This window comes from Uranotaenia lowii, chromosome 3, assembly GCF_029784155.1.
Source record: "Uranotaenia lowii strain MFRU-FL chromosome 3, ASM2978415v1, whole genome shotgun sequence".
NCBI classification, from domain to species: domain Eukaryota; kingdom Metazoa; phylum Arthropoda; class Insecta; order Diptera; family Culicidae; genus Uranotaenia; species Uranotaenia lowii.
In genome coordinates this window covers 195,386,866-195,403,359 of record NC_073693.1, presented here as the reverse complement: position 1 = coordinate 195,403,359, position 16,494 = coordinate 195,386,866, and the positions used below count along the sequence as shown (strand labels likewise).

Below are 16,494 nucleotides of genomic sequence, written 5' to 3'. Positions count from 1 at the left end.
AATGCGGTGCGCCTTATATAAAGTTGACCTCCCGGAAAAGACTCTTCCCATCTTGATGTTCGTGATGTTCGCTAACGTTATGTACAACTGACAGCATATGACAGCAGCCCACTACTAAAACCTCATCTTCATGAGCGGGCTTCTCCATTCTACTCATTTTCGGGATCCACGAACATACTGGCCCCTTCAGAAACACTGTTTCTGACAGCATCCAATTGACTTCCTCCGTCGGAGCGTGTATATAGCGATGACCTTTTCTCAGCAAGCGTGAAGACCTTGTTTACATTGACATCAGTTGCAAAGGAACGTCGTCTCGTCGTGGAATTTTAAGCGAAATTTCATCTGGAAAATTAAGACCCGGTAGCGGTTTTTGGTGAAAGTGATGACGTTGGACAGGAACTCACCCGATTCCCGCTAAGCAGTGCCTTGAAAAGTGTACTATGTTGAAGTCCAACCAGCAATGTTGACGATTTTAGTGGAAGAATGATCCTGCAAAATTTAAGACCCGGTAGCGACTTTTGGATGAGAATTAAGGCAATGGACAGGAACTCACCTGATCCAAGCCAGAAAAGGCCTTGGATTAAATTTTGCATGGATCCGGAACGGTTTGGTGGCTGGAGCTTATTTCCCTTTGAACATTTTTGTCTGGTGTTGATTGCGCATCGTTGGTTTGTTTATTTGATTCCTTCCGCGGTGATGCAATCGGCAACAGACAAATCTTAGACACCGGTCGTACACATAAGCCCTTAGGTGTCTGCAGTGTAACAACTCTGGTGACCCCGTCCTTTCCTGGATGAATCTTGGAAATCCTTGCAGTTGGCCAGCGAATCGGAGGTGTAGCTTCATCCTTTAAAACGACTAATTGACCTTCTTGTATCGCCACAGGTAAGTTGCACCATTTTGCCCTTGGTTCTAATGATGCCAAATATTCTAGGTGCCACCTTCGCCAGATGTCTTGGAACAGTTTCTGGGTTTGCTGCCACTTTCTTAGGTAATTGAATGGGACTTCAGTATGATTCTCATCTGGAACAGACTTGAGTGCAGTGCCGACTAAAAAGTGCCCGGGAGTAAGCGGTTCGTAATCTGTAGGATCGTCGCTGAGGGGCACAATTGGACGCGAATTTAAACAGCACTCAATTTGACACAACAGTGTGTCCATGTCATCATATGACAGAGGACGATCTCGAACCACTCGTAGAAAGTGCTTTTGTGCTGAATTTATCGCCGATTCCCACAACCCGCCAAAATGGGAAGCTCTCGGAGGGTTAAAATGCCACCGGATGTTGCACTCAGAGCATTCAGTTGCCACCTCGTCAGCATGTTCGGAATTGCTTAGCAGACGTTTCAACTCATTCTTCGCACCCAGAAAATTTCGACCATTGTCGCTAAACATGTCGGATGGTGGACCACGACGGGCGACGAAACGTCGCAAGGCCTGCAGGAACTTTGCTGTGGTCAGATCGAACACTAGTTCGATATGTACAGCTTTTGTGCTGAAGCACACAAATATAGCTACGAACGCCTTTGTTGGTGTGGCTCTGCGTTGCGGAGGCTTGAGCCAGATCGGACCCCAGTAGTCAATGCCTGTTTTCGTGAACGGTCGAGTGGCAGTTATGCGTTCCTTTGGCAGCTCAGCCATAAATTGTTCTACCAATTTAGGGCGAGCTCGGACGCACGTTACGCAGCGATGAACGACGGTTTTGGCCAGATTCCTGGCCCCTATTATCCAATACCGAAGACGAAGAATTCCCATGAGCAGTTGTGGTGCCGCATGCAAATGCCGTTGGTGATAGTATTCGACCAGCAAGGTGGAAAAACGATGATGATAGGGGAGTAGAATTTGGTGCTTGGCATCATAGGTCAACGACGATCTGTCAAGGCGCCCTCCTACGCGCATTAGGTGACTCGAATCCAAGAACGGGGTGAACCATCTTAGGCGAGATTTGATGGGGGCTGGTTTTGATGTTTCAAGGGCTGTAACGTAATCGGAGAACTCCTGCGCTTGTACTAAGCGAATTAGAATGTGTTCGGCATCCCGAATTTCATCTGCAGCGAGAGATGAATGAAAACTTCCGTCCTTTCGTGCACTCCAACGTTTGGAAGAGAGTCGCAGGCAAAACGCTGTTACACGCAGCATGGTTTGAAATTTGGAAAACCGTGCCACATAGTCGTCGATGAAAGTAGGTTCGGTTATGGCCGTTACAACTGTAGATTTTGAAGTTCGGAATTCCAATTGGGTGTCGAACGTCTGATCGGATGATGATGATGGCCATAAACTTTGATCCAATCGGAGCCATTCGGGACCTTGCCACCACAAATCACAGGAGATAAGTGTATCCGCATCGATGCCCCTCGATATGTGGTCGGCAGGGTTCTGCTGACCAGCTACGTGATTCCAGGTAGATCCTTCCGTTGCGAGTTGGATCTTGGAAACCCGGTTAGCAACAAACGTGGTCCAATTTGATGGGCTTGATCTTAGCCAGGCTAGAACGGTGGTGGAATCGACCCAGAAAAAGGTTGAAAACGTCCTCCCAAAGGCTGAGGAAATCTTTTTGTATAATTGGGCAGCCTCGAGTGCTCCACAAAGCTCGAGTCGGGGAATGCTGCGCCTTTTTAAAGGAGCCACCTTTGATTTTGCGGTAAGCAGGCCGACTGCAATGCCGCCAGCTGAGTCAGTCGAACGAAAATAGGCACATGCACCATAGGCTTGCTCAGATGCATCAGAGAACAAGTGCAACTGAAGAGTTTCGAAATTTGAGATTGTTATGCAACGTGGAATTCGTAGCGCGCTCAGTGATGGTAGTTGTGTATAATAGTTCTCCCAATACCTTGCGAGGGAGACTGGCAGTGGTTGGTCCCATCCCCAAGGTTTGCCGTCATCTGATAGAAGACTCCACAGGGTCTGCATGAAGATTTTTGCTGTGACAATGACTGGACCGACCAACCCCAAGGGATCGAAAAGCTGCGCAATCTGCGAAAGGGCTACTCGTTTGCTCATTGCCGTGGTTTGGAGTTGATCAGGCACCTGAATTTGAAAACGCAAGTTGTCCGATGCAGGTTCCCAGTGCAATCCAAGCGTTTTAATGCATTGATCAGCAGTAAGCTCCATTGACGATTGAAGAGCACGTCTTTCGGGAGGAATGCCTTCGAGTACTGCTTCTACGTTCGATGCAAATTTCCGGAATTCGAAACCTCCACGTCTGCACAATTGATCCAACTGATTTCGAAGATCTGCCACTTCTTGAGGAGACCTTCCGCTGGTTACCAAATCGTCAACGTATACGTCCTTCCTCAGAACCTTAGATCCCGCGGGAAACTGTAGGTTTTCATCGTCGGCAAGTTGCTGAAGTGTTCTAGTTGCAAGAAAAGGCGCACTAGCCGTACCGTAGGTTACCGTCTTTAGCTCGAATGTGTCGATAGGTTCATCGGAGGAATTACGCCAGAGAATTCGTTGGAGCGGAGTATCTCGTTCGTCAACCAGGATTTGGCGGTACATTTGTTTGATGTCAGCGATAAGTAACACTGGGTTGATTCGGGTTCTTAATATGATAGCTCGTAAATCATCCTGTATGACTGGACCGACCATGAGCACGTCGTTCAAGGATTTTCCGGTCGTAGACTTGCACGACGCGTCAAAAACGACTCGCACCTTGGTAGTGGAACTATCGGCACGTATAACAGCGTGATGGGGCAGATAGTATTGTGGATGGGAACGCGCAACCTCGTCTACCTTCAGCATGTGTCCGAGGGCCAGGTATTCCGACATGAAGTCCTGATACTGCGAACGTAGACCAGTATTCCGTTGCAAACGCGCTTCGACCATGTGGAACCGACGAAGAGCAATGGAGTGGTTGTCACCAACTTTGGAATCAGTCTCTTTCAAGGGAAGTCGGACTATGTATCGACCTTCAGCATTACGTTGAACTGTTTGGCGGAAGTGCTTTTCGCAGGCGGCTTCTTCAACTGACAAGCATGATGTGGAGTCGTCTTCTTCGATGGCCCAAAAACGTTGCATCAAGCGGTAGACATCTGCGATAGTTGCAACATTGGAAGCTACGATGCCGACAGGATTGAAATTCGACACCTTCCCAGATACCACCCAACCAAGAACGGAGTTCACCAGTATAGGAAGAGATTCTCCAAGAGGAATTCTACCGGATGGCTTGAAGAGTTCGAAAAAGATGTCGGCCCCCAGAACTACGTCGATAGGATTGCTTTCGTAGAAACCAGGGTCTGCTAACTGTATTCCCTTTGGCACGTCCCATTTTGAGATACTCAATGTGGCGGATGGCAAGTTTAAGGTTAGTTTTGGTAACACAAACAGTTCAACGACAGTAGAGAATTCGGTAACTCGGGAATGTAGGGTAGCCCGAAGTTTACAGCGGGCTTGTACGGATGACTGACCGATGCCGGAGATCGTGAGGTGAACCTTGTTGCGTTGAGCCTTGAGTTTTGTGAAACTGCTTCGGTGATAAAGCTACATTCGCTCCCAGAATCGAGAAGTGCTCTAGCTGGATGGGTATTGCCGAAATCATCAACGAGATTAATGACGGCCGTTGCAAGGAGTACCTTGTGAGAGCGAAATCCAGTGGGAGGCTTTTGAACTGCCGCGGACAGTGACGAAGAACATTCTTCACTGGCTGGAACGGGATCCTTGGTATGAGTTTTCGGTCGGTTAGATTCAAGATGACCGGAGTCCTGGTTGCATAGTTGGTTATGGTGCTTCCCTCGACATTTTCGACAGGTGTTCTTGGACTGACATGTTCTGGCTTGGTGCCCCTTTCGAAGGCAGTTCCGACACAGTTGCTGGCGACGCACGAGCTTTTCCTTGTCCTCGGTGGTCATTTTCGTGAACACAGAGCATTGGTAGAGCGGATGATGTTCAGAACAGGCATGGCATTGACGGAAAGAAACTTGAGTGGCACCATTGCTGACAACTGGCGATCGATAAACGGGTTTTTTTGAAGCAGAAATAGACGAATTATCCAGATTAACGTTGCTGACACTCTGCAGTACCGTAACCCGTCTTTGGAGGAACAGGACCAAATCCGGAAACGTGACGGCCTCATGTACTGACGAAAACTCTTCCCAATCCCTTCGTGTTTTGGTATCAAGGCGAATACTCAGCATGCGGATCAGCAGAACATCCCAATATTCGGTTCTTTCACCCAACTGCTTCAAGATCCGGACGTTGGCTTCGAATTTTTCTACTAGGGAATGGAGATCGGCTGCTGATTCTCGCTTCAATGGGACAAACTCAAAAAGAGAATCGATGTAGGCTTGCTTGAGACGCGACGGATTCTGGAAGTGCTCTACAAGCAGATTCCAGGCAACGGGATAGTTGTTGGCGCTGAGCCCAATTGTTTGAATTAGTTTTAGTGCATCTCCAGCCAGAGATGACCGTAGATAGTAAAACTTTTGTATGTTCGACAATTCGCTGGAAGAATGCACTAAAGAAATAAACAGGTCGTGGAAATTCAGCCAATTCTCGAGTGTTCCGTTGAATACAGGAAGTTTGACATCTGGTAGGCGAATTTGAGAAGAAGCAGGGAAGTGCGCGCTGGACTGAGAAGATTGGATGCACGGTGGCGGGTTGGTTTTATTCACGGAAAGCAAAATCCCTTTACACGGTAATATTCCGTTTCAAATTGAGCACGCTGCTTGAGTTGAAAATCGATGACTTCCGGATCGTCAACTTCAGCAGCCTCCAACTCAGCCTGAGTTTTGCAGAAGTCCGCCCATAGGACTCCGAGATTCTCCAGCCGCACCGGCACTTCAACAGACTGGGTATCTTCTCGGAAGTTATTGACGAACACCCTTATGAGGCTGAAGGATGTCTCAATGCTACGGAGTCTTAACTTGAGCGACTTGATTCTGCGCTCGGTAGCCATCGTGCTGGGTTATCTTTTAAAGGCAATTTTGTGCCTTGTATTATACAATCTCAGGAACAACTTCAACAGGATATCGAATTCCGACAACGTGGTGAGGAACGGAACTTCTTTCAGGAACGGAAAGGTTACGGACGCTCGGAGTTCGACGAGCATCCGGTTCGAAGGACCATATAGTCGTACCTCTACACGCAACCTCCTCGTAAAATCCGTCGATCCGAAACTGGTTGTAGAATCCCAGAATGCAGGTAAGTATGGTGATGTCGTTGGTGGCTAACTTGGTTGATGTCTTAAGCAGGTAAGTACGGTTTCTTTTCAGGTTTTTTCGCACAAATCAGCACAGCAACAGGTAAGTATTCAAACACATATATTTCTTAATTTACTTCCAATTTACTATTTAACTTCTTATATTAAACTACTAATAACTTCCACTTATCATTAAATTCTTCTCAAAAATTTCACAACATGAACACGAGTTTGTTTTGATGGTTGACGTCTCTGGTGTGTCCCATAGCAGAAAAAAGAGGCCCTTTTCCAATGCGGTGCGCCTTATATAAAGTTGACCTCCCGGAAAAGACTCTTCCCATCTTGATGTTCGTGATGTTCGCTAACGTTATGTACAACTGACAGCATATGACAGCAGCCCACTACTAAAACCTCATCTTCATGAGCGGGCTTCTCCATTCTACTCATTTTCGGGATCCACGAACAGCTTTATTCATAGTTTTAACTAATAGATCATAATTGATCAATTCCGTTCGATCCCTAGTGTATTTTATTCAAGTTTTATTTTATCGTTATGACAGTTGTATCAAATCCAATGCATTTAGAATTCCATGATCGCAGGCGTGGCTCAGTAGAACGTGTTCCACATCGCCAATGGTTGCTACTCCGTGATTGACCGAGGCCACCAATTTTGTTCAAAGGTCAAATGAATGGTGTCTGGGACTGACAGCACATTCACAATGCCCAAAACTGATGCTCTCTCTTTAATCATCAATAACGGCGCCGGCCACGTCCTAGTAGTCAATAGATAGTTTGGAAAAAAGAGGGGGGATAAAAGAACAATGTTGTGCTTTAGGACCGAGGTCACCTCTGCATCCTAGCAAAGCAATTTTAGCTTGGAGGGTTGGGTTAAAGGATATGATCGGGAGACACTTTTGACTAGTGTGATTTTTTTTAAACCTCCTACTGTCCTATTCTTAAAGCCAAAATTGTTATTCGTTACAATCTAAGTAAATTGAAAGATATTGAAAAAATTAAGAGTAAATCAACCTTACTGTCCTAATATATAATAACAAACTTGTATCTCTTCATCAAGTATATACTCTTCAATTAATTTGCTAATCAACTTTGAAAAAAAGATTGACTTTCAACATGAAATAAATAGATTTTGTGGTTAATCAATAAAGCTCAAGATAATTAATAAATGATAATAAAGAGAAAAAAAAACTAATTTCAATTCTTCAATGCTTCATCAATGTATGCCCCAGGTTTAGTAGAGAGTTGGTTGTAAATAGAAGTTTACGTTTTGTTTTTGTTACTTTAAATAACTTTTTTGCAGTGTAACGATATGACAACAAAACAATATTAAAATGTAAACATATACATAAACAATCAAGAAAAAAATTCTTTTCACTTCTATTTTGTGTGGTGGAAACAAACAATTCAATATGAATATACGGAAAAAATCTTGAAAAAGGGGGAAAAAATTATCCACTAAAAGTTAAAGATGCTCATAAACAATACTAAAATTGAAGTACTTTGAACGTTGCATTAGTCATAAGCACACTATTTTCCTATTAGAGATATTGATTAATTATCATTCAACAAACATTATTCAAATTGAAATGTGTAAAACTTTTCAATCAGCAGAACCACACTGATTATCTCTACCAATAAGAAATGAACAATGAATATATGATCAGAAATACCAAAAAAGAATTGTTATGGTTTCACTGAAATATATATGTATTGTAAATTTTACAATTTTTTTTCTAAATTTGTTGATGCGTTTCGAATCTCTACTAGCAGTAGTAAAGGCCGGTATAAAAAAGTTTCGAGAACTACGTTTTTTTTTTAAATTATTTCTTCTGGCACAATTTATTTTATTAGAAAAAAAATCCCTAATTAACAGCAGCAAATTTGTAAAAATATATAATCAAAATATTTACAACGTACTTTCTTTTTATATACATAGGAATCGTAAACAAGCTTGTAACCGTACCGAAAAAAAACTTAGTTTATCAAAAAATAGTTTTGCTTAACTTAATGAGTTTTCTGCAAAAAAAATCCTGAGTGCATGCTGCTTTTATATTAGCCTTATGCACAAGTTTTAAGGTAACATGCCGTTGAAATATTTCCGTGGGAATTTCCACCGAAAATATTTAACCTTTACTGTGAAATCACCGTCAAAATTATGAAAACTTCGATTCAATTAAGAAGTAAGTATGTAAAAAAAACGCTTGTTAAATCAACAACTTAAAAACTATCTAGAGGAAACAAATAAACACTTAGCTGAATCTGGATCCTTTCTGTGTCTCGATGTCAAATGATCCAATATCGGTCCGGAGGGTCCAGCACCAGCCCAGATTCGTCACTTGGAAAACATTGTTTTCTTCCGGAGTAATTTTACTTGATATATATCCATTTACTTGAGATTAGTAAAAGGCTCTTCACTTTCACGAATAATTACATTTTTTTTTCTATTTCTCGGGTAAATTAAGAGAAAAAATTTTCTTCGGAAGAACATTTTCGACATTTCACTCCAACGCCTACTCTTCCAGACTAAACTCAGGTATATTTATTTTCCTAAAAACTATTATTGATGTTACCTACGTGCATTTAAAAGACGGGGACAATATATTCAAATCATGTGTTTGCTATCAGCTTTAACGCTAACATCGTGTTTATTGTGCAGTAGATATTTAGTCGAAAAAAAATCTGAAAAGAATTGTTTGTGATAATATGGAACATAGGAGCATAGTGTTACTTTTTCATCCAAAAGAATCTCAAATAGTCAATGCAACAAAAGCATTTGAATTTATTAAGGCAAAATAAAATATTGATCTTGCCTAAGAAGAATGGGTTTATTAAATTAGTATAATTGGTATAAAATTCCAGCAACAGTGCATAAAGTACTCGCTTACGCTGGAAGCATAATAATCCATGCACCGGCTCCTCTTGGCATGTTAGCTGAAGAAGCAGCAGAGTGCCAACATGAACTACTAAAAAATGTCGTACACAGTAAACGAAAATTACCGAGTTCGGCAATTTTTCCACCAAAATCCTAACATGTGTAAATCGTTAAACTGTTCGGTAATTTTTTCGGTAAAAAATAAACGAGCTTCGGTAAATCGATTCTTCATTTACCGATGTTCGTTTATTTTTACCGAAAAAATTACCGAACAGTTTAACGATTTACACATGTTAGGATTTCGGTAAAAAAATTATCGAACTCGGTAATTTTTGTTTACTGTGTACCCATCATGCTAGGAAAAGGTCACGAGTTGATAATCTACATGACGTCTTTATTCGAGCTATGAACTCATCAGATCCTTTTATAAGTTCAATAAATCTAGGGTGTAGAATGCGAAAGGATGTATCACTTGAATATCCAGATGTTGTAAAATCACTTTTGGTATTCGAAGATATCGACAGCTCTGAAAATTTAAACACTGAAAGCAATGCACTAGATGAATTAATGGATGATGTTGAACAACTGGATGACAGTGTCCGGCACAAAAACGCTAATCCGCTAATCGCTAATTAGTCCGCTAACTTTCAGTTAGCGGATTTATTATCTCGCTAAATTTTTCTTCAGCTAACGGATAAGAAAGTTCCGCTAAATTTAGTTCCGCTAACCTCTTTGAAGTGTTAATTTGGTCATAGCCCTGTAATAGATCATAAATTCGGCATCAATATTTATTTATTTATTTATTTATTTCGCCAATCATTGTAGGCTACATATATAATAACTTAAAGCTAGGGACTACAATTTTCAAATAGGCTTAATAATAATGATTTTTGTTTACATTTTCAAAGTCAGGTTCTTCGGTGCCTGTTACCGTAAAAACCTTTTTTCAGCTGCTGTTTTGACATAGTAAAGTCTATGTTCTTATAATATTTATTGTTACTATACATTAAACAATTCATTGGACTATATTTTCCATAATCAGTTCGAGTAGAGGTTATAATGAAAAGATTTCTTGTTCTTAAATGACGGCAAGGACAATAAAAGTTTAATTGATTTAGTAGATAAGCAGACTGAACGCGTTGATTAATTATGTCGTTTACAAAACAGATTGCAGCAAACTCTCTTCTTACACTTAATGTTTCAATGTTAATAAGCAGGCAACGTGATTCATAGCTAGGTAATTGGCTCTGAGACCATCCTAAATTTCGTAAAGCGAATAGAACAAATTGTTTCTGGACTGATTCTAAACGGCTTTTATGTGATATTTGAAAAGGCGACCACACAACGCTACAATACGCAAGAATGGATCTGACATAAGCTGTGTACAATGTTTTTATTGTGTATGGGTCTTTGAAATTATAACTGAAACGTTTTATAAATGCTAACATACTGTTCGATTTCTGAATTATTGAGTTATAGTGATCTACAAAGGTAAGTTTTGAGTCCAATATAACTCCAAGGTCTCTAATCTTGTTGACTCTCTCGACAGGATCATCTCCCAATTTGACAACTTCATATGACTGACATTTTCTTCTAGTAAATACAATATTTGAACATTTAGCCACGTTAAGTTTGAGCAGACTTTTAATGCACCATTCGTTAAATACATTAACTTCGTTTTGAAAGATTCTGAAGTCTTCTTCGCTATTTACTTTCATATAAAGCTTCATATCATCAGCATAAATTAGCACATTTGACTGCTTGAGAAGACAAGTTATATCATTTACGTATAAAATAAATAAAAGGGGGCCGAGATGGGAGCCTTGAGGTACACCAGAAGTGACGGAGATACTTTTTGAAAGTGAACCATTAAATCTTACGACTTGTGAGCGGGTCGTTAAATAGGACCTTATCCATTTCAGTAGGTGTGAACTGAATCCTTGTTTATTTAATTTAAAAATTAACATGGGGATGTCAATGCTGTCAAAAGCTTTACTGAAGTCAGTGTATAAAGCCTGAACAGAATTACCGCGATCCATACAGCTAATATTATAGGTAACAAACTCCAGTAAATTAGTGGCTGTAGATCTTCCTTTAACAAATCCATGTTGCTTTTCAGTAATGTGAGTTTTAATTTGGTTATATATTTTTTCATTCACTAAAGCTTCGAAAAGTTTTGGTATGCACGATAAAATGGCAATGCCCCTGTAATTTTTTATGTCAGATTTTTTTCCTGACTTAAATATGGGTACAAGAAATGATTCTTTCCATACTTGAGGAAAAACACCTGATTTCAATGAAGAGTTAAATAGAAGAAATAATGGCATACTCAGTTCATTTACTAGATTTTTTAAAAGAAGTGGGGGAATTCCATCAGGCCCGGGCCCTTTAGTGCTGTCTAAGGAGGAAATGGCTTTACATATTTCTTCAAAGGAAATTGATTCGACTACAGTTAATGCCGTTGAATCAGAGAGATAACTAAAAAAGGAAGTATCACGATCTTGCTCGGAAAAACTAGTGTAAACAGTTTGGAAAAAGTCGGCGAATAGATTACAAATTTCGTCGGAATTATGACCTTCTATGCTGCCAAAGTGCATGCGAGTTGGAAAACTATTGTTTTTTAATTTTGTTTTAACATATCTAAAAAAGTTTCTTGGATTCGATTTTATGTTTTGCTCAATTTTTATATTATAGTCTTGGAAAGAAGTACTTAAGCGTATTGCTAGTAGATTACTGGCTTCTTGGTGTTCTAACTTAGTGACTAATGAGTGATTCTTTTTCCAGTTTTTATGTGCCTTCTGCTTTTTATTTCTTAAATGCACAAGCTCTTTCGTGAACCAAGGCGGATTTTTGTTATTATTTGTTCGTCGCTTTAATTTTGTTGGAACAAATTCTTTGAGAATATTACCAAGAATTTTGTAAAAAATCTCTACTTGATTGTCTGTTGAGTTCTCAGCTCGGAATATTGTTTTCCAATCAACAACTTGTAATTTTGTTTTAATCATATTATAGTTAGCATGGAAGAAGTCAAAAGTCTCTATAAACTCATAATCATCTGGTAAACGTTTTTGATCAGGACATATGATTGAGAATTCGATAGCAGTGTGGAACACCTCGTTTTTCCAAATTGGATCTGAAGCTTCTACAACGCAAAAATCATCAGTCAGATTGGAAAATAATAAGTCCAGATATCGGCTACAGGCATTTTTTACATGATTTATTTGATTGAGACACAACGAAGCCAGATTATCAAAAAGAATTTGCAGTGTTTCATTATCACCACAGACCGGCAAGAGAATGCTTTCATTCTCTTCATCAATTAAGAATTGGAGACTTGATTGGTTAAAGTCGCCATAAAGGTGAATTTTAAATTCAGGCTCAAAATTTGCGAACATTTCAGTAATGTCAAATAGAAACTTTTGAAAATATTCTTTAGTGGCATGTTCTGGCGGAAAGTAAATCGACCCGAAAATATGCGTTTCATTGAAGATGCAGGCTTTGACCCACACCTGCTCGAAATCTTTGTGTTTAGTCGTAGGAATGAGCTCAGAATCGAAAACAGAGCTGATTGCCACAACCACACCACCGCCAGATTTCTTGTCAGAAAGAAGAAAGTTTCTGTCATCTCTGAATACGTTAAAACTAGAACCAAAAACTTCTTCGCTCTTTATATTTGCATCCCAGCTTGTTTCCGTTCCCACAATTATAGTATAACTACTAGCTGCTAAATTTTTATAAATTGTATTTAATTTCGATGCACTTCGCATTCTGTTAAAATTTTGACAGTAAGCAACAATTTCATTATTATTTACTATAGCGGATGTATTCAGAGCAGAAGATGTTCTATGGTCGCGCGAACGAATTGTAACGCGATCCGCTTGGTCAACATTAATAAAAGAGCTAGTACCTATAGTGGCACGCGTCGATGGGGCAGAAAATATGGATACATTACCGGGTTGTTGAAATCAAATGCATTAGGACCATGGTGGCAGCAGGGGCCGGCAAAGGGTGCACTGAATGAAGTGGGGACCGGATTGAACGTTGTATATGGTGGCATGGAAGTCGATGCATGATGTGTGCACATATTCGCTTGGTACGGTGAAGTCGTTGTTACATTTGGTTTTTTAAATGTTTGAGTTGACTATAATTCGATATGATTCGAGCAAAAAATTGGCAACATTTTGTTAGAAAAAACCCAACCCTAATCAAAAACAAATTAAGAGTGACTTTGTTCGACCAGATTTGGCCCACTGTATCGAGTTTATTTTAAATAAACCCGACAGCCCACAGCTCCCGCAAAACTGAAAAACAAAAACAAAAAGTTTGCGGAAAAGTGTGCGTCAGGTGACGTGGAACCTGTGGAAAAAAAGAAAAAAAAAAGGAGATGACGTCGGTCTAAGCTGCCACAAAGAGGAGTGATTTTCTGGCTAAAGGAGGATTGAGAGCGCTACCAGTGAGAAATTGTGCGGTAAAGTAGCGAACGGCAACCGGTTATTGCAGAGTTCGATGGAAGTGTAGCGGATTTCCAGTGAAAAGCCCCCGAGAAGCAAATTTCCCTGTCCCCTGTCTCTATCAACATGTCTGGGGAGACACTTCTCGAGCTAAGCCGATGGGCAATCATGGCTGGCGAAACCGATGAGGAGGTTGAGCGACGACGGGAGAGGGCCGAGCAAAATCATACCGAGCAGTACGGCATCGTCGATCCGGATCGCATCATCAAGAATCCGCTGCAATTCCAGTGGACGCTCGGGTATCAGGAACCGGATAAGAACATGTGGGAAGACGAGAAGAATTTCCGCGGCAGCCGGTGGGTGATCAACGTGCTCCGGCAGCAGCGCCACGAATTGGACAAACATTGGCTGGATATGACATTGTGGCTGATCGGCAAGGTTGTCGATAATCCTGAAGAAATTTGCGGTGCCGTCGTGAACATTCGCCAGAAGATGGATAAAATTGCGATTTGGACCTCCACCGTCATGAACCGGGACGCGCCGATGCCGGAGAAAGCTGTAAGTCGATTTCTTGCCATATTCGAACCATAAATTGTGAGAGGAAGGTTGGGTAAATTTGTTGCCAAAAATTAAAACACGATGAGCTAAATTTTACGTTTTTTCATTATTATGGGCAACCGAAAGCCTAGTTTTTCCCCATTACAAAATGGCGCCCAACTAAATCGAACCACTTTTGATTATTTGTTCGAGCACATTTTAAGGACTTAGCGTCCAGCTACAATTATTATTTTTGTAAGAATTCGATAATTATACTTGTGATTATTTCATTATTGCTCATTAGTAAATCATATCATATCGTTGTATCTTTAGAAGTATCGTATTGCTCCTTCGATACTACCTTTCATATTTAATTCATTCGTGTACAGATGTTAAGGGGGTTGTCAAGGAAACATCAAAAGGAACGCGATCTGGAGGCGCGGTATAACCTCTATTCCGGGCCCTTGGTAATTAAGAAGACTAAATCCTTCTTTACCCAAGACATCTGTTGCTTCTGTTCAGTCCTCAATGTAAAATCACAGTCATTATTTTCTTCAATGGCTACATGATTTTAGTTGCTTGTTTGCTGCTTGGGTGAAAGTTTTTCAGTCGTTTGGTTCAGGATTCGAGGAAATTTTTGCCAGGTTTGCTGGTATAGATCGACATCATTTGCCAAGATATGTTGGCGTTGAGTTTCGTCTTTAGTTTTAATGTAATCTTTGCCATAATTCGATGGCGTTAAGATATTTTTGCCAAGATTCGTTGGCTTTGAGTTTATTATGATGTGTTTATGTATTATGTATTTATGTATTAAGTTTTAGACACCTCTGCAGTAGGTGTTACGCTTCCGAGGTATGCTCGGAATGTAGTCGATCATTTCTTTCCTTCGAACTCCTTGTGGCGTGGTTATGAAATTTTCATGGATTGCTGTTACAACCCATGAAAATTTCTACCAAAGCAGCAATGTTGTGTTACATTTGGTTTTTTAAATGTTTGAGTTGACTATAATTCGATATGATTCGAGCAAAAAATTGGCAACATTTTGTTAGAAAAAACCCAACCCTAATCAAAAACAAATTAAGAGTGACTTTGTTCGACCAGATTTGGCCCACTGTATCGAGTTTATTTTAAATAAACCCGACAGCCCACAGCTCCCGCAAAACTGAAAAACAAAAACAAAAAGTTTGCGGAAAAGTGTGCGTCAGGTGACGTGGAACCTGTGGAAAAAAAGAAAAAAAAAGGAGATGACGTCGGTCTAAGCTGCCACAAAGAGGAGTGATTTTCTGGCTAAAGGAGGATTGAGAGCGCTACCAGTGAGAAATTGTGCGGTAAAGTAGCGAACGGCAACCGGTTATTGCAGAGTTCGATGGAAGTGTAGCGGATTTCCAGTGAAAAGCCCCCGAGAAGCAAATTTCCCTGTCCCCTGTCTCTATCAACATGTCTGGGGAGACACTTCTCGAGCTAAGCCGATGGGCAATCATGGCTGGCGAAACCGATGAGGAGGTTGAGCGACGACGGGAGAGGGCCGAGCAAAATCATACCGAGCAGTACGGCATCGTCGATCCGGATCGCATCATCAAGAATCCGCTGCAATTCCAGTGGACGCTCGGGTATCAGGAACCGGATAAGAACATGTGGGAAGACGAGAAGAATTTCCGCGGCAGCCGGTGGGTGATCAACGTGCTCCGGCAGCAGCGCCACGAATTGGACAAACATTGGCTGGATATGACATTGTGGCTGATCGGCAAGGTTGTCGATAATCCTGAAGAAATTTGCGGTGCCGTCGTGAACATTCGCCAGAAGATGGATAAAATTGCGATTTGGACCTCCACCGTCATGAACCGGGACGCGCCGATGCCGGAGAAAGCTGTAAGTCGATTTCTTGCCATATTCGAACCATAAATTGTGAGAGGAAGGTTGGGTAAATTTGTTGCCAAAAATTAAAACACGATGAGCTAAATTTTACGTTTTTTCATTATTATGGGCAACCGAAAGCCTAGTTTTTCCCCATTACAAAATCGTTGCCGCAAAAGTAGTCGGGAACCTAGCCGGTAGCCTATCATGATGTGGTGGCGTATTTGGTGCCACAAGAGAGGGTCCGGGGTCCAGTGGGGGTGTATTTGATGGCACAGAAGAGGATCCAGGGTTTAAGGTTTCTCCACGTTGAAAATTGATGAAGGTCGGCATCTTCTTTTTCGGCTGAGGTTTCCTATTGAACGTAACCTTGGCGGCAGCGAGCAGTTCCTTGTCAGTGGAAGGTGGAGATCGGCTTTTTAATTTATTGTTGGGGTAGTCTCGTTGGTTTAGGCCCGCATTTCGGTTACGCGCCTTGCGTTGACGATTTTTTTTTCTTTTTTGCTTTATCCGCGTTCTTTTGTTGTTCCTTGCGACGCATTTGCCTTGCATCGTAGGCTGACCAGTCAGCTTTCCACACCCTCCTTGTGCCCAAAAGTCGCCAACCTGAGACAACTTTAGGGTTCAG

General features: G+C 41.2%; 3 protein-coding genes across 3 annotated transcripts; 2 read left to right on the top strand and 1 right to left on the bottom strand.

Moving 5' to 3' along the window:
- Nucleotides 1-580: 580 nt before the first annotated feature.
- On the bottom strand, nt 581-5,891 carry LOC129752978 (uncharacterized). Its single transcript, XM_055748768.1, has 3 exons — nt 5,628-5,891; nt 4,323-5,565; nt 581-4,197 (listed from the first exon to the last, which is right to left on the bottom strand). The coding sequence occupies exons 1-3, from the start codon at nt 5,889-5,891 to the stop codon at nt 581-583; spliced, it is 5,124 nt and encodes a 1,707-aa protein (XP_055604743.1).
- Nucleotides 5,892-13,643: 7,752 nt separating this feature from the next.
- On the top strand, nt 13,644-14,066 carry LOC129752977 (eukaryotic translation initiation factor 4E-like). The gene has a single exon (XM_055748767.1). The coding sequence runs from the start codon at nt 13,644-13,646 to the stop codon at nt 14,064-14,066; it is 423 nt and encodes a 140-aa protein (XP_055604742.1).
- Nucleotides 14,067-15,491: 1,425 nt separating this feature from the next.
- LOC129752976 (eukaryotic translation initiation factor 4E-like) lies at nt 15,492-15,914 on the top strand. The gene has a single exon (XM_055748766.1). The coding sequence runs from the start codon at nt 15,492-15,494 to the stop codon at nt 15,912-15,914; it is 423 nt and encodes a 140-aa protein (XP_055604741.1).
- Nucleotides 15,915-16,494: the final 580 nt, after the last annotated feature.

What these genes read in the sequence shown, in the direction of transcription:
- LOC129752978 (XM_055748768.1), bottom strand. Translation starts at nt 5,891, where the DNA reads ATGGCTACCGAGCGCAGAATCAAGTCGCTCAAGTTAAGACTCCGTAGC. An exon ending in TTGAAACGGAATATTACCGT is followed by an intron (nt 5,566 to 5,627) that starts GTAAAGGGATTT and finishes CAATCTTCTCAG; the next exon opens with TCCAGCGCGCACTTCCCTGC. An exon ending in TTCTCTACTGTCGTTGAACT is followed by an intron (nt 4,198 to 4,322) that starts GTTTGTGTTACC and finishes CTATCGACGTAG; the next exon opens with TTCTGGGGGCCGACATCTTT.
- LOC129752977 (XM_055748767.1), top strand. Translation starts at nt 13,644, where the DNA reads ATGGCTGGCGAAACCGATGAGGAGGTTGAGCGACGACGGGAGAGGGCC.
- LOC129752976 (XM_055748766.1), top strand. Translation starts at nt 15,492, where the DNA reads ATGGCTGGCGAAACCGATGAGGAGGTTGAGCGACGACGGGAGAGGGCC.